The following is an 18,386-nucleotide window of genomic DNA, read 5'->3' as shown; positions in this document are numbered from 1 at the left end:
AACAAACACTTTGACAGCTCTGAGTGCGGCACTCCAAAACTCGCACTTTTTCAAAGGTTGACAGTTTGCCGGCTTTGTATGTTTGCCGAAACGTCAGCCTGCATACATTTTGAGTTTTTTTTTTCAAGTTTTGTAAACTGCCAAACACGAAAAAGTGCGAGTTTACATGTTTGTTTGTCATAGTCTAATACCACAGACAAACAGACGTGCAACTCTTTTTCAAACCATCGCCAACTAAAACCGTCATTTCAAATTCAAATCAGTCAAAAAATGGATGCCGTAGTACCGCAACAAGACACGAACGTCGTCGGTGGCGCCACCGTATCCCTTGGCCCTTTGACGTTTCAGTGCATCACCGTGTGTGTGTGCAATGTTTTCTTTATAGCCAACACGTGGGGAGAAAATCCAATGTTGCATTGTTAATTTGATTTGGTTAACTGCGGTAGATTTTCTTGAAATAATTCGATATGGTAGAAGCACAGACTGTCTGTGGTAGAAGTGTGACTTTTGGTCGATGACATCTTGACCAACGATCTGTTGTTTGGTAAAGTGACTTGGAGGAGGAGACAAAGACACGACACTGGAGTTCAAGGCAGTCCAGAGTAGATTAACTGAACATTTTGAAAACAGGATATGTAAAAGAATAAATCAGTTTAACACAATTTAATTCATGGACTTCCACTCCCCTTCACCTCTAGCAGCTGCATTGGTTTTTTCGTCCGACCGACATCAGATAAACATGCTCATAATTTGGTGAAATCCGCCAGTATAAATGCTATTTCCTAGGTTGTTCCCCTTGAAGACCTTGAATCTGAAGCAACCCATTCGCCTTGGCACCGTGGCTATTTTTTTTTCACTGTAACATGAACTAATGATATTGCCACTCCGCTAAAACTAAATCGGAACCTCCAACCCTTTTACATGCCCACACCCGGCACAGCCAGTTGGATTAGCTTGGAAGATAACAATCACGCAACCTGCGATCAGTTTTATTCAATCTTACGCGACTTGCCCATCACACCGGTTCTCATCTTATTTCCTAAACAAAACTGCAGGTCACGGGGCAGAACATGCTGCGGAATACTAGGTGGAATGTTATTATGATGGGAGTTTAGCAAGATTATTCAACTTTCCAGCCCATCTTTTGCATAGAATGAGAAAACAAAATCGACAGCAAACATAAACAAACACCTGTCAGTTTTCATTCGTACACGCTTAGAGGGAAAAATGGGTACACGCTTAATTTGGTTTATCGAAATGATGATGTTTTCGCAACAGGACTGCAGATAGCGCTAGTGTGCAGCTTTTCTGTCAAGAAGGGCCGCAAGGTTAATTTTTCAAAATTGATTTAAAAATCCATTTTAAACTCTTTGTGATCGAACAAAGGGTCATTGTACTCAGAAAAATAAGCCTAATCGCTGTAAACAATAATATCAGCAATCTAAGCTTCATATTAGGACCCAATTTCGAGCTTTCTTTGGTAAACGATGGATTTTTTGATAAAATCAATGATGATTCACGTCTGTTTGTCTGTGCTAATACCTCCTTTAATTCGATTGACGAAAGAAATCGTTTTAAACATTCCCCGAACTCCGGAAATTGATTAATCTAACAAGTTTGGCAGCTGTCGATACATAAATGGTACGTAAATATTTGAAAATCTGTTTCTTTTGAAGAAATGTTATGACCGATTTTTAAAATAACTTTTTTCATCAAAACCGATTTCCGAAAATCAGCATTTGTAAATTTTTATATTTTTCAATAAACCCGCAACTTTTTAGCCACATAAATGAACGGACTAGAAGTTTGACGCCGAGTTATGATTTATTTATTTTGATGGATAAATTGTGTTCTTTAAAAAAAAAGATATCTTTGCCAAAAAAGGCATGGAAATGCATAATACATCAGAGCAGGTGGTATGCAATATTTTTTTTTAATCTAAGTTTTAACGTAAATACATTTTGTCTGCGGGAAAAATCTTGTACTCGAGCTGTTCATACATCAAAAATTCTCTAAAACTCAAAATATTTTTGAATTAATTCAAACATGTTAAAAATGATTACAAACACAGGGGAATGCATTTAAAATTGTTTCAGCACCAAACATTTCACTGAAATTGAAATCTACGGTCATCATATTTTGATCTCAATTGTAAATTACATGTCCATTTTTGGTTTCTAAATAATCAAAGTGGTAAGCGCATGATGGTAAGGAAATGTATCTAAAAACGCAGTATGGCTTATCATTTCTAAACAATGATATCATTGTTATCACGAGATATGTTCCACGATAATAAACATCACGTTTCAGCCCAAAGTACCGACTGTGGAAGTTCAACGTCTGGCCATGATATTTGAATCATCTGTTTTTTTCTTCTTCCGGTATTCCGGATGTTAACCGCACAGAAATTCAAATAATAAAAAAAGTACAAAAAGTAGATTAGAAAGTTTATGCTCAACCTTTAATTAAGCTCTCGTAATTTTTTACTGAAAAAATATGGAAAAAGAATGAATGGTTTATTTAAATTAAAATTGAGTTTAAGTTTATGATACGACTAGTAGTTTTATCATTAGAATCTTAATTTATAGAAACAAAAAAATATTTTAAATTTCTACCAGCCTAACCAAAGCGTAAACATCCGTGGATTTTGCTCCGTTGTATTAGATAACCGCGTACACACCCATATGGGGAGCTATACAAAACGGCAACTTGGACACATGTGTTCAGCTCTCGCTCAGCTCAGCGCGGCCGCAAAATACATACGCGAACCGCTTTGAAACCGCGTGGTCTCTCCCGGTGCCCAGTCATCACCATCTCTCTGTTTCTCTTGGTCCGCACCGTGGCGAGTGTAGAGAGTGGGTTCAAGAGGTGTGTAGTGTATATTGCATTTCGTGGCAGTCGCGGTTGTTTTGACGGTGTCAATCGGTTCGTTTTACTTTTGCAGCAGCTGGTTCCGAGGACTGATTGAGGACCTCCGTGCAGCGGATTAGGGGCGGACCTTCTGGAACACACCTGTGGGGCGCAGAACGCCATTGCAGCCATGACCATCGTGCGGCGTCGTAACTTGATCCGCTGAAGATATCTAGGTCAACCAGGCAGGGGAGCGCCCAACTAGCCCGGCGCAAGGTCGTCAACATGGTGATCACGTCTACGAACAAGATGTTTTTGCTGACCTTTGTCCTGTTTGTCCTGTGTGTGGTTCTGTTCTTCGTTCTGGTGTCCCTTCGGAAGAGCGAAAAAACAAGTCAATGGGAGGCCTTCATCAACCGCGGGCAGTCTCGGCTGACCGACAGTGGCGATACCAATCATTGGTACTTTGTGATAAGAGGTGAGTGTCGCGATAACGCACTATCTAGCCAGATTCTGTGAGTCAGGTTCGATAAGCAGCATGAATCGAACAAAGAGTTTCAATCGAAGGTAAACTTTGATGAAAATCGATCAAATTACACATTGCTGATTGCGTCGGGAGGCGTCTAAAGTCTGAGCAGGTAGCCAATTATTGGCGAATTGATTGTTCATCCTACGTCAGCTACCTTTTTTTTTTCTTACACCAAACATACCAGAAGTGGCAAAATAAACACCACGAAGATCGCACGATCGCAAGATTTGCTCTGAGAGTTACTGTACTCGAACGCTAAAGTCTCTCTTCTAATGAATGACCGCGTGTGAATGTCGTCAAGGCAACTAAGTACCGGTTGCACTGTCGTCGTACTAAGTCAGATAAATAGGTTTGATCTCGATTGAACTCACAAACGGTGAACAGTTCTAGACGGCCCGATCAATGGCCAATGTGTATGCGAAGAAACGCTCGCAGCAAAAGTTGCATGCAAGTTGAAAATCATTGGTATGAGTGGAGACGCTTGATTATTAACTATTTTTGCTCTTTGTTAGTTTATGGTTCTATTTTTTTTTATTTATTAAAAAAATATAATTTAAAAGGAATTAAAATACCAAAATACAAAAAACCAAATTTCAAAAATATCAAAACAACAAAATATCAAAGTATCAAAATATCAAAATATCAAAATTTCTAAATTTCAAAATATCAAAATATCAAAATATCAAAATATCAAAATATCAAAATATCAAAATATCAAAATATCAAAATATCAAAATATCAAAATATCAAAGTATAAAAATATCAAAATATCAAAACATCAAAATATCAAATTATCAAAATATCAAAATATCAAAATATCAAAATATCAAAATATCAAAATATCAAAATATCAAAATATCAAAATATCAAAATATCAAAATATCAAAATATCAAAATATCAAAATATCAAAATATCAAAATATCAAAATATCAAAATATCAAAATATCTAAATATCTAAATGTCAAAATATCTAAATATCAAAATACTTAAATGACAAAAATAACAAAAATTACCAAAATGACCAAAATGACGAAAATAACAAAAATTACTAAAATGACGAAAATGACCAAAATGACCAATATGACCAATATGACCAATATGACAAAAATGACCAAAATGACCAAATAGACCAAAATGATCAATGTCCCAAATGAACAAAATGATCAAAATGACAAAATGACCAAAATGACAAAATGACCAAAATGACCTAAATGATCAAAATGACCAATATGACAAAAATGACCAATATGACAAAAATGACTAAAATGACCAAAATGATCAAAATGACCAAAATAACCAAAATGACGAAAATGACCAAAATGACCAATATGACCAATATGACAAAAATGACCAAATGACCAAAATGACCAATATGATCAATATCACAAAAAGACAAAAATGGACAAAATGACCAAAATGTCCCAAATGACCAAATTGACTAATATGACCAATATGACAAAAATGACCAATATGACAAAAATGACCAAAATGACCAAAATGATCAAAATGACCAAAATGACAAAAATGACCAAATGACCAAAATGACAAAAACGACAAAAATTACAAAAATGACCAAAATGACCAAAATGACCAAAATGACCAAAATGACGAAAATGACGAAAATGACCAAAATGACGAAAATGACGAAAATGACCAAAAAGACCTAAATGATCCAAATGACCAAAATGACCAAAATGACCTAAATGATCAAAATGTCCCAAATGACCAAAATTATAAAAATGACCAAAATGACCAAAATGACCAAAATGATCAATATGACCAAAATTATCAAAATGACCGAAATAACCAAAATGACAAAAATTACAAAAATTACAAAAATGACCAAAATGATCAATATGACAAAATGAAAAAAAAAAATGACCAAAATGACCAAAATTATCACTATGACAAAATGACAAAAATGAACAAAATGACCAAAATGTCCCAAATGACCAAAATTATAAAAATGACCAAAAAGATCAATATGACAAAATGAAAAAAATGAACAAAATGTCTCAAATGACCAAAATTACAAAAATGACCAAAATGACCAAAATAACCAAAATGACGAAAATGACGAAAATGACCAAAATGACCAATATGACCAATATGACAAAAATGACCAAAATGACCAAATTGACTAAAATGATCAATATGACAAAAAGACAAAAATGGACAAAATGACCAAAATGTCCCAAATGACCAAATTGACTAATATGACTAGGGTTAGTGAAATTTCACGATTTCGCGGACAGCGTGAAATCCGTGAAATTTGGCCTTTTCCGCGAAATCCCGTGAAATTTTATGTTTGTGTGAAACTGTAACGATTTTTCTCAAAATAATTTATCATGATAAATAATAATATAAATAATATATAATAAACATGATCTTATGAACTACTGTAGAATTAAGTGAGTGAATACACTTGTTCAATTACTAACATAGGGTTAGTGATTTTTGACGATTTCGTGGACGGCGTGAAATTCGCGATATTTATCAATTTCCTCAAATCATGTTTGAAGTTCAAAAAAACAACATAGTAAATATTTCCTCCACACAGGTTTTCAGTTGAAAAGCTTGATATGAACCATTTAAAGAATTGTTCAGATTTTTCAGTGTTTTTAGAAACTTACTTAGTTTAGTAATATTTTCATTCGCTGTAATAACAATTTTACTGCTATTTTATTTGAAAGGTATAGTTTCAAAAGAAATTAAAAGAATCATGCTTTGTTTTATTCAAACTAAAATGAAAGTATTGAAATCAACTTTAAAAAATACAGATTTTTTCTGAGTCCTGTTTAATTTTAACGATATTTGGTTATTTGGGTGGATGATTCCCGTGAAAGTTTAAAAATATACTATTTTTTTGTTTTTGTTTTAATTTTGAATTAAAAATTTGGATTTCGATACAAATTATATTATTTTTTACTTTTGATATAAAATTGAAATTTTGAAAAGGGAGATGAAAACTAAAAAAAAAACTGGTAATATTTAGCACAAATCAAATTATTTCACTCATTTTGACTGGACAAGCTTGTTAAATCTTGCTTTGATATGAAATTCAATAAATTGAAGCTAATCAGTGATAACTTTTTAACTTCATAAGTCGAATATTAAAAAATAGCAGTTCAATAAATGAGAATACGCATACCTTGCATTTTATTTCAAAATATATATACAACTCATCCATAAACTAGGTGGAAGTTTTTTTTTGAATATTACTAGATTTTTTCTGTGTCACGTTCAAATTTATGAAAGATTTTTTTTTGTTTATTGAAAATTTATATATAATAAAGCATGAAAAGTAGCTTTTGTGATTAAAACATAAGATTTTCAGAGTTATTTTAACTTTTTACACGTTCCGCGAAATTTGCGTGAAATTTGGTGTTTTGTAATTGAGGTCCCCGTGAAATTTGCAATTTTCGAGCGTGAAAAATCACTAAGCCTAAATATGACCAATATGACAAAAATGACCAATATGACAAAAATGACCAAAATGACCAAAATGATCAAAATGACCAAAATGACAAAAATGACCAAAATGACGAAAATGACGAAAATGACGAAAATGACCAAAATGACCTAAATGATCAAAATGACCAAAATGACCAATATGACAAAAATGACGAAAATGACCAAAATGACCAAAATGACGAAAATGACCAAAATGACATAAATGATCAAAATGACCTAAATGATCAAAATGACCAATATGACAAAAATGACCAAAATGACAAAAATGACAAAAATTACCAAAATGACAAAAACGACAAAAATTACAAAAATGACCAAAATGACCAAAATAACGAAAATGACGAAAATGACGAAAATGACGAAAATGACGAAAATGACAAAAATGACGAAAATGACGAAAATGACCAAAATGACCAAAATGACCTAAATGATCAAAATGACCAAAATGACCAATATGACAAAAATGACAAAAACGACCAAAATGACCAAAATGACAAAAATGACCCAAATGACCAATATGACAAAAATGACAAAAATGAACAAAATGACCAAAATGTCCCAAATGACCAAAATTATAAAAATGACCAATATGATCAAAATGACCAAAATTACCAAAATGACCGAAATGACCACAATGACAAAAATGACCAATATGACCTAAATGATCAAAATGTCCCAAATGACCAAAATTATAAAAATGACCAAAATGACCAAAATGATCAATATGACCAAAATTACCAAAATGACCGAAATAACCAAAATGACAAAAATTACAAAAATGACCAAAATGATCAATATGACAAAATTAAAAAAAAAAAAGAGGAACAAAATGACCAAAATTTCCCAAATGACCAAAATTATAAAAATGACCAAAATGATCAAAATGACCAAAATTAACAAAATGTCCGAAATAACCAAAATGACAAAAAATACATAAAATACAATAATGACCAAAATGGCCAAAATGACCAAAATGACAAAAATTACCAAAATGAACAAAATGACCAAAATGTCCCAAATGACCAAAATTATAAAAATTACCAAAATGATCAAAATGACCAAAATTACCAAAATGTCCGAAATAACCAAAATGACAAAAAATACATAAAATACAACAATGACCAAAATGGCCAAAATGACCAAAATGACAAAAATTACCAAAATGAACAAAATAACCAAAATGTCCCAAATGACCAAAATTATAAAAATGACCAAAATGGCCAAAATGACCAAAATGACAAAAATTACCAAAATGAACAAAATGACCAAAATGTCCCAAATGACCAAAATTATAAAAATGACCAAAATGATCAAAATGACCAAAATGTCCGAAATAACCAAAATGACAAAAAATACATAAAATACAACAATGACCAAAATGGCCAAAATGACCAAAATGACAAAAATTACCAAAATGAACAAAATGACCAAAATGTCCCAAATGACCAAAATTATAAAAATTACCAAAATGATCAAAATGACCGAAATAACCAAAATTACAGAAATTACAAAAATGACAAAAAATACCAAAATGACAAAAAAGTTCAGAATGACCAAAATGACCAAAATTACAAAAATTACAAAAATGACTAAAATGACCAAAATGAACGAAATGACCAAAATGACAAAAATTCCAATTTACCAATCTCAAAACAGTAGATGAATTCAGGATTTTTTTTTGTTATTAAAAATTAAAAAAAAATGTTGTTTGGACATTTTAAAAATAAAACTTCAGAATTAAACCAAAGATTAGCTAATCGAGCAAAAAAAAAAAAAAGACATCTCAACAATGTTAACCAATTATTGCCCCTTCCAGATCTCGACAAAATTCGGCACCTATCGGAGGTGCGTAACATCGAACGGGCCACGTGGATCGAAAAGACCGCCGCGGGATTCGTGCTGCACGGCACCGACTACGAGATCGCGTTCGATCGGGTGGTTCCGGGATTGAAGCACCACCACCCGATGCACCCCCAGGCAGAGGAGGAAGACTACACGCTGGCACTGGTCAAGCGGAAGCTGTATCCCTGGGACGTGAAAAGTAAACGAAACGACGAGAAGGGTTGACGGATTGTTGACATTTTGACGGTTTTTTTTTATAATCTGCGATTACCAGTTTGTTCAAAATGACACTAGAGTGGATTAGGATTAGGCGTTCAGTGTGTAGCTGGAATCATTTTTATTAACCTCGTGATAATGTACAGATTTTTTTTTTAACAAATCGTCAGTACTTAAAATAAATTTGCCATGTTTTCAGCCAACAACTCAAAACACACAAAAAACGTTACACTATATTGTCCTTTCCCTAATCTCTCCGCTGACAGGTGGCAATATATTCTCGCGATTATCCACTTCGGAGTGAGACGTGTAAATTACCTTTCAGCTCTTTTTCCGAGTGAACAAGAACGGTAAAGGTGAAGATTTATGGTATTTTAAGAGAAAAATAGTTCGCCAACGCAAGCCGTCCGTTCTGATGGTTTTGACACGCCGAAAATTCATGGTTTGATCTTATAGTCTAATCCTGAGTGGTGGAGACGCGTGATACTTTGTATCAAAACACGACACGGTTTGAATTTTCTGCTTGCCATTTTTTTCAGTGTGCCTCCGCTACACGTGATTTTGATTTGAGGCAGGAATTTCCCGCTAGATCGCCGTCAGATTGAAACCTTCTGTGCTCGGCCCAGGTAAGTCGCCCGTGTTTCGTTTCGTTCCATTGCGAATGTATTCGCAACCGTCCTCTTGTGGCGAACAACGAGACCTATAATGAATGTGTGTTTTTTACTAGAGATGTTGGCAGCACTCCACCTACTCTGGATGCTAAGCCGCCGCCACCGACCGCTTCTCCTCCTTCTCCCGTGTGTTGTTGATGTTGGCCAACGGCCAAAATGCTTAATTAATCTTCGGCATCAGGGAAGCGAGCGTGGAAAATATACGTGGAATGTAGAGATATATATATTTTGGCATAACTCAAAACCATAAACCACTTGAGGATCAAACAAAAGTGAAAATGCTCACATATTGTGTGCGCGAAGAGTGGAAATCTTCATTTTTCTACTGCTTTTGGGGGGAGAGTAAAAAACGACTCGGGGAGAGGTAAAACATGGCATCGTCAAGTTAAGGTTAAACTTTGTAAACCATGTTAATCTTTTTAATAAAGAATGCATGGCCAAGGTGGTTCTGCAGAAACCTTGAAATTAGGAACGTAATCTCGAACGTAATTGTTAATAAGATTATGTCATCAAAATCGTTCTCAAAATTGCATTTCAGGCTTTATTAATTCGTGCTTGCCATTTAATTAGGGCTCATAACTTTTTTAAACAAGAGTTTGTCCCTTTCACACCTTATGTAAACCGTCATTTGAGTGAAAGGGATACACTATTATTTACAAAAGTTATGTGCCCTTTTGAAATGTTAGGCTCCAATTTATTTATTATAAGGCCATTGCAAATTTTGTTTCATGTTTTCGATATCAAAATATTCGGGTGTAGATTTAATTTAATTTTGACACCATGAATGACAATGGCTCATTCAGACACAAGAAATCGATGGATTTTGGAGCTTTGTCCAAATAAAAATAACCCTCGAAACAAAAATCGCAACGAAAAAACTAGATACTAGAGAACTGCTTTGAAACTGATACGTTTCTAGTGCTAACAAAATAAACTATTTTGGTTAAGGTTGCCGCTTGAAGCGTTTTTTCAACATTCTGGCTTTTTTTAATTTGTAGAAGATGCAAAATACCATAGAACTAAACCTAGACTTTTTTTTAATTAGGTCCATACAACATTTTTTTGCAATTCCAAAAAACACCCTTTAAATTATATTTGAAGTCAAAAATAAGGCCGTTTCTTCGTTCGAGAATGACAAGAAAAGTAAAATGTTTCACAAAATAATTGCAAAACGTATTTTAAAATTCTAGGTTCTTTTTAAAGGATCTGTACTGCCCATGTTCGCATAAATGTCCCATATGCATTTTCATCGAATTTGAATTGTTGATGTAGATTGGTTCAAAATCGTGTGCTTTTTCAAACCAGCCTACAAGGTCTTTCGAATACCAATCTAACTAAAGGTCACATGATAGATCCGGATAATGTTTTCATCAAAATATCTGAGTGAAAGTGTATATATAACACTTAAGTGCTAATAACTTTTGATAGGGTTGTCAGATTTTCAATCTTTTGAACTCGTTGGAAAGGTCTTTTCGATTTCAGATTTGATTTCGCATCGAAAAATGATTTGTTATCGTTATGTTTTACATTATTTCTATTTATTTCCAAAAAAACACAAATTACTAAATTAAACACCACTTCAAATCAACCGAAAATCTGATAATATTTTGACGACGGGTAGCAATCCAAAATTTTGCGAACTGAAATGAAACGCTTGAAGACGAAATACAATTTCCTACTTTGGGACGTGCTATTTAATTATTTAAAGTTCTTTGTTACGATTGTTACATTGTATCATTAACACTGCCCCTGTTTTTTGGAATTCAACTTTTACCAATCACTAAACAACTGGCTTTTTGCAAAAACGTAGACCACAGAATAAAAAAAAACTATAATTATGGGAGGTTGAAATTTTGGAGGGTTGGATATTTTTTTCTGTTTTGAGTAATTGTACCTATAAAATGTGTAAAAATTGGAACCTGATAAAAATTCACCAATTATTGATGTAATATTATAATTTTTTTAACAAAAAAATACGTCGCCAATCACTAATTCACTATTAAAACTGATAAAATAAACGAAAAAAAAAAATCTGTTACAAGCTCAAGCGTGACATATTTTTTGCTGCTGAATGAACTTGTTAATTATTGTAAGATCGAATATTTCGATAAACCGCTAAGTTCTAGACATTCTTGGTCGCGTTGGATAAAAAAAGAAAGATGCGGAGAAGATTCTGGAGCAGGACGGTGTAAACGTGCCATAGGCGGAAAAGAGTTGAAGCCGGCAGAATTCGATTACAACGGCCTGTAGCAAATCAAAAAGCGGCAAAAGTGCGGTTTCATCGATTACGAAGATCCAATATTTCGTTGCAGCTGGTGGTGGCTTGTGACAGCGATGCCTTCAACAAGCCGGCACCGGAGGAAATGAAATCCTGTGCATTTACGCTTGGTCCGCCAAATGATTCATGTAGCTGGCCGCTTTAACGCTCGCAGGTTTAGGACCGGGGTCCAATGAAGAGCAAACATTACCAGGGTTAGTTTCTTGGAGTGGCATTTAGTTAGGTAATGACTTTTTGGTAGATTTGATTGAAAATATACAAATAAAATAACTCAACTCTGTTGTTTCATTTATTTCAACAAAAATCGTATCAATTCTGGAACCGTGTTGAGTTGGTCATTTCTTGAAGTGTCTGGAACAGCAGCGCCGAGTTCCGACTGAGTATGGGGGGCAAATTGAAGGGCAGCCTACTCGCCAAGGAAAGGGTCAAAATGGGGGGGAGGGGGCTCGGGACCTTTGCCCCTCCCCCCCCTCCTAGGTCGGCCCCTTGGTCTGGAACAAAAATGCCACATTGCCGATCGCTAAGGACTTTGGTGCATAAGCTGGATGTGAACAAATATACAACATTCTGTTCCCGGAAAGAGTCCTCATTACGTTCAACCGGCGATTGCTTTTCCGCCGGGTGATGGAGGTCGTCACGGGTCTAATGGAGGTCGAAGACTCGGCAGTGATGAGGGTGGCAACGGTAGCGCAACATCAGGGAAACCACTTCTGGTGGGCCGCGTAGGACCATTTTTGCCGAAATATGTGGCCCATAGGAAGAATTGGAGTCGAGGAGCAAACGCAGCATCCAGGTGTGTCTCAATGTGCCACATGATGGCCTTCTCCAATAAATCTTCCGCCTGGGCCAGCTTCGATATCGTCCAGCACGTCCTGTTTACCACCCGGTTCGCCTGTGCTGCGCTTGCACTTTGTTGCTCGACCTGCTCTTCGAGAACGCAAATTTGGCACCAAAAACAACAAACACGCGCGGTGTCAAACTGTCAAATCAATGTAGTGTAAGGAGAGGTGGCGATGTTTTGATCGTAAACAATCGTTAATGTATTTAATTTCTGCCGTTAATTAATTAAATAATTTAATTTCTTACTATTGTCGCGCCCCTCGGGGGAACGCTTTGTTATGATTCGGTTTTCTTCGCCGAATGTACATGGCGCTTTGTTCATGTTGCTTTTTTTCCGTCGCGAGGTTCATGTAGTCTTTTGTTTGACAGGTTGACAGGGCTATATAAACAAAGACTGCTGATGGCAGAGATTTTAAGACTGCTGATGGCAAAGATTTTATTTAAAATCATGATTAAACAGACTTTACTGAAGTAACTTTTGCTCATTTTTGGTGGAGAGGTAGCTTATTAGGAGTACTTTCAGAATATGCAATAACCCAGAAAGTGTCAAAATGTACATGATGTCTTTTGAAATGTTACCGTCGAATTCGTCGCTAACATTTCAATAAAACGTCATTAACATAGGTTTTGCGTGAGACATAGCGCTTATTTAAATTTTAGCGACGAGTTATGCCAAGCTCGATTTCAACTCTCTTCTTAACTCCTTCCCGCCCAGAGCAAAATCGAGATTTTTTATGGTTTTCATCATAACTCGTAACTGGATCGACCAAATTGGATGAAATTTAATAGTTATAAGCCAACAATCTATATAAACTAACGGAAGTTGAACAGGGTTGAATCATGGTTGCAGAGAAATTTAGTTTTGAAGACAAAAATTATTGCTGCTCTGGAGTAACCATGGGAGTTAGAAGGTTAAAATGTGTTGACTTCGAATACCTTAAAAGCTCGACGCCCCCAACTTTTTTTTTTCCTGACAAAATAAATTATAGATTAATTACCACGGCGTGTTTTCTGGGCAACCTTAAGGAAAAAAAATAGTCATCGCTTCTTTCAAAAGTATCTTATAGGAAATTTTCTCAGCTTTCCAATGCTTCTAAGAGCGAAATGTTTCATCGGGAAATTTCTGAGATATTTATTTTTTAAGTTTTTTGTTTTAAAATCCCTTATTATTTCTTGGAAACTTTTAAATAACAGTCCAGGAAACTTGTCAAATGTTGTGTTTCGTGTGTCATTTACTCATCAAAAGTGCAAAATAATACAAGAAACAACTTTGTTGAAGGTTGCAAACCGCTAAACATTTTGAAAATTTTGTTTTAACCAGATTTTTTAATATGTGGGATTTATTCAGAAATTAAAATCACAAAACCGCATTAAAATATTATTTTTACAAGAATAAATAGATTATTACATAATTGTTGTGTACAAATATCACCGGTCTACTCTGATTCAGCTTGGAATTAGCTGATACAACCGAAATTTTTACAGGTTTGAGATTGATAGGGTATTACAAGATTTATATAAATAAATAAATAACATATTTCCTTAATCAAACATTAACCAGTTGGATGAATACAAAACATGTTTAATACTCGAAGTTGAACTGCAAACTACTCTTGCGAGCTTTAGAAGAAATACCTTCCATTAGTATGAAATGATTGTTTTAGTTTTTTTTTTTTTGTAATAAATGATCAAGGAAAAAGCAATATTTAAAAAGTTTATGAGACACTCATCTTTAATCTCATCTTTTTAAAAAAATGTTTTATTTTTTGATTCTTGTTCAAATAGTTTGGAAAAACTTTTTTTGTTTTTTTTTTGTTAAAATAATAAATAATATTGTTCAAACAAAAAAAAAAGTTAGTGACGTTGTTTTCAGCATTCTGAATTGGAAGACTCGAGTTTAATTGCTACTTTTAAGTGCATTTTCAACAGTAAACATTTTATAAAATTTTATATTTATTTTATTCTGATGAAAATATGACTTTTGAAGCTTGCAACAGTAATATGTAGTACATTTCGATTTTAAATCATATTTGTATTTATGTTCCTGGTTAATGTTTGCTTAAGAAAATATCAAATTTATTCATTAAAATGCAATAATACTACACTCAACCCCCGGTGGTTGGTCACTTTTTCGTTTGACACTTTTTTAGTTTGTACCCCGTTGGTTGGTCAAAGTCAAACTAAAAAGTGACGAACTGTCACTTTTTACACGGCGCTCACGCACACTTTCAAAACAAACGTTTAGTAGTGTGTGTGAACTCCGTGTAAAAGGGGTGTCAAACTAAAACGAAACCCCGTTCGTTTGACAACAGTTGGTGTCAAACCATCGGGGTTTGAGTGTATTAACAATCACAAACCTGCCAAAGTTTTGGTTGAACAAGCTGAATCAGAGCAGACTCGTGATATTTGCACTCAAAAAATATATGTAATAATCTAATAAAAATCTATTTTTAACATTGTTTTATGATTGAAATTTCTGAATAAATTCCATATATTAAAAAAATGGTTAAAACTTCATTTTCAAAATGTTTAGCGATTTGCAACCTTCTACAAAGTTGTTTCTTGTCTTATTTTGCACATTTTGATGAGTAAATGACACATGAAACACATCATTTCATAAGTTTTCTGAACAGTTAGTATAAAATTTCCATGTTAATTCCATGTTTAAAATAAATTAGATGCCAACGAATTATTTCAAGGATATCTACTACGGATTTATCGAAATTTGTTTAAAATTGTAGGTTTGTATTTATTAGAAAATTTAAAAAACGATAGAAAAAAGCACACCAAATTTTAAAATAAAGGAAAACACATTACGCGGTATTTCCGATCCACGCACTTTATTGCCACTTTATCCACATCACAAACTTACACGCGCGCCACCCCACCCTCAAAACGGGTCATTCGCCTTGGCCGGTTCCGTCACCACCAGGTCAAACTGCTCCATCAGCGTGGTCAGATTAGCCTTCAGCTGTTCGATTTCCGTCCGCTGCCCGTTGATGATCTTGACCTGCTGGTACAGGCGCTCCTTGAGCTGCCGCACCAGCGTTCGCCAATCGCCGCCATTCTCCTCCAGCTCGTTGCCACTGCTCGGCGGAACGGATCGGGGGATCACGGGAGCTGGAAGCTCTTGGCACATTCGTTTGTCGACGTTGAAGATGATTCGCCGCTGGTGGACGTGTTTAAGCAGTTGTTGGTACGTTTCGCAGTTGAGGGAGTTGTGTTCGACGTCTAGGATTTGAAGGACGGGGAAGCGTTGGGCTATGATCCGTACGTCTAGGGTGGTTAGGAGGTTGTCCCGGAGGGAGAAGTTTCCGAGGCGCGGAAAGTACCATCGGTTGAGGGACGTTTGATTGAACAGGAAGTTGCCGGATAGGTCTAGGTGGTAGAGATTCGGCAGTTTGATGTCGTGTGTGGCGGTGAGGGTCTTGAGACGGTTGCCGCAGAGTAGTAGTTGTTTAAGCTGTACCATTGAGGCGAATGTGTCGAATGAGAGGTGTTCGATTAGGTTGTCACAGAGGTTCAGCTCGACGAGACCCTTGAGATGCTGGAAGTTGGTGATGTCTCGAAGTTTGTTCAAGTGAATGCGAAGGAACTTGATCGCGTAGGAAACTTTCGGTTCGATGTCCACTGCTTGGAGATCGTTGTCTCGGAAGTAGAGCTGTTCGATCGTGTTGGGTAAGGTTAGCCGAGATATCTTGGTTCCACGTGCGAAGATACGCAGCACTCCGGATTTGAACAGGTTCAGGTTAAGAGTATGGGAAAAATGTACGATCGTTCCGTTGATGAAGCCCAGCTGAGGCACTTCAGGGAACTGCACCGATTTGAGGTCCTGATCTTGCAGAACGGTCACGTTGTGTAGCTGACACCAGGCTAGAATGTATTTATCACAGTTGTACTGCTTCACTAGCACGGCCACCGAGAGTTGGTTGATCGTGAGAACACTGCCGAACACGGAATAAGTAGCTTTTAGGTTAACTTTCACTCCACTTAGTCGAACGATCTCAAATACTTACACGAGCAACGTTAGATAATTCATCGTACTGCTTCCTGCTCGAGCCACATCCCCCAGATGAAGTGGCAGTCGGCGAGTTACTGAACCCAACAGTCACAATTTTCAGAAGTCGACGTTCTGCTACGATCACCACGTTTAGCAAATTCAGCTAAGCTAAGGTCACGACGATCTCTGGAGTTCTCGCGTGGGGTAACCCTTGCGGTGCCGTAGACCCGCTAAGCTGCAAACTCCTCACGTTCAACACGACTTGGCTAGGAAACTGAAGGGGTAGTAGCATTCCATGCTCGCGCTGGAAACACACCTGTGGCATTAGCTGGATCAACACTGAATGTAAGCCAAGTTCTCTCCAGGGCATAGTGTCTGGGACGGCGGCGTCGTTGACTTGTAAGCGTCTGAGAATTGTTTGGATGATGAACGCAACAACAGACTTGCCACGATTAGACTTGCATTTTATGTTTAGCTCCCCTGAGTCATCTCCGCACTAGTTTCTTTTTCGACGGTTAGTAGAGTAGTGGAGTACGAGAGTTGGAAAATAGCTCCAAATTTAACCAATTGCACAACAAACAGTTCCCAAATAGCTACCAGTACCCCTAAAACTATAAGCTGATGTTGCTGAAATCGTAGATTTATCCGTGGGGGCACAGTTCACGACTTGGCCTTGTTTGGGCTCATCATAATTCTAAATTAACATTTCAATTTGACGAAAAATTGTTAAAACATATTTGAACATATTTGTGAGAAAATCAAGTTCTTCAAAAATGTATTTAAAAAAAAAACGAAGAAATCAATAAGCCGTACTGAAAAGTTATTCGCGAACTGCGGAACTGAGCGCGTTGAGATGATACCGTCTCTAGAGTGGCGGGGTCGGGTGGCGGTTGGCTAATTGGGAATTCAAGCTGCCAATATTGTCTGAACAGAGGGAGGAAACGGGAGCATGGGAAAAAAAGTTCAACGCTCCGTGATTTTTTCATGCGGTCACGAAGCTTAAATAATGTGAGTGTTATTCAATTATTATGTTTTAGTAGGTACCCAAAATCGTTGAGTTGAATTTTAGGAAACGAATTGTTAGAAAAACTTTTACGAAATTCTTTCAATTGAGTAAAATTAACAAGACTGTTAAACGTTGCAATATTTACTAGGTTTGGCAATATTTGAAATCGCAAGAAACATATCATGAATCCTATGATTTACAACGTTTCTTGTTTATCAACAAAATTAAAACATAATTTCAATGTCAATTAAAGGGGTAGAGAACAGGTCAACGCAAATTTCCTCCCCAAAAAAGAATTTTTATGAACCATAATTAACAATTTTCACCACCACATCATAGCATAAATCAAACACAATCCACAAAAACACATTCACACTTCCTCCTACAAACGTCGATCCGCGTGGAAATTCCTATATTTTCTTACATAACGACTTTCATATTTTTTCCAATACACCTAAACACGGAGAGATTGACCAAAGCAAATTCTTGTTAATTAATTTGTTGTTCAAATCGAAAAAAATAAAAGTAATTCAACCAAATTATCAATATTTAGGTGACAACAATTTCACAATTTCTCTCCGTGCAAGTGCCATCATCCCACCATACGGTCTCCAACATGGCACACGTCGACTAGGCGGGAAGTTCTCAAAGTCAACGACACCGCGACCATCCCAAAACA

At 35.8% G+C, this 18,386-nt stretch overlaps 2 protein-coding genes across 3 annotated transcripts; one reads left to right on the top strand and one right to left on the bottom strand.

The window, feature by feature from the left end:
• The first annotated feature begins 2,720 nt into the window (after positions 1–2,720).
• Positions 2,721–9,141, top strand: LOC6041222. 2 transcript variants are annotated; one of them, XM_038260406.1, is made up of 3 exons: positions 2,721–2,868; positions 2,945–3,328; positions 8,671–9,141. In XM_038260406.1, exons 2-3 carry the CDS (start codon positions 3,136–3,138, stop codon positions 8,919–8,921), a joined length of 444 nt encoding a protein of 147 aa, XP_038116334.1. In that variant the 5' UTR covers positions 2,721–2,868; positions 2,945–3,135; the 3' UTR covers positions 8,922–9,141. The 2 variants fall into 2 exon arrangements, with proteins under 2 accessions (XP_038116334.1, XP_001850514.2); XM_001850462.2 differs by lacking the exon at positions 2,721–2,868 and having other exon boundaries at positions 2,875–3,328.
• A 6,383-nt stretch (positions 9,142–15,524) lies between these two features.
• On the bottom strand, positions 15,525–17,345 carry LOC6041223 (receptor-like protein 40). Its single transcript, XM_001850463.2, has 2 exons — positions 16,718–17,345; positions 15,525–16,645 (listed from the first exon to the last, which is right to left on the bottom strand). Exons 1-2 carry the CDS (start codon positions 16,738–16,740, stop codon positions 15,592–15,594), a joined length of 1,077 nt encoding a protein of 358 aa, XP_001850515.2. The 5' UTR covers positions 16,741–17,345; the 3' UTR covers positions 15,525–15,591.
• Positions 17,346–18,386: the final 1,041 nt, after the last annotated feature.

Source organism: Culex quinquefasciatus, chromosome 3, assembly GCF_015732765.1.
Source record: "Culex quinquefasciatus strain JHB chromosome 3, VPISU_Cqui_1.0_pri_paternal, whole genome shotgun sequence".
NCBI classification, from domain to species: Eukaryota; Metazoa; Arthropoda; class Insecta; order Diptera; family Culicidae; genus Culex; species Culex quinquefasciatus.
This window is presented reverse-complemented; position numbering and strand designations above follow the sequence as displayed.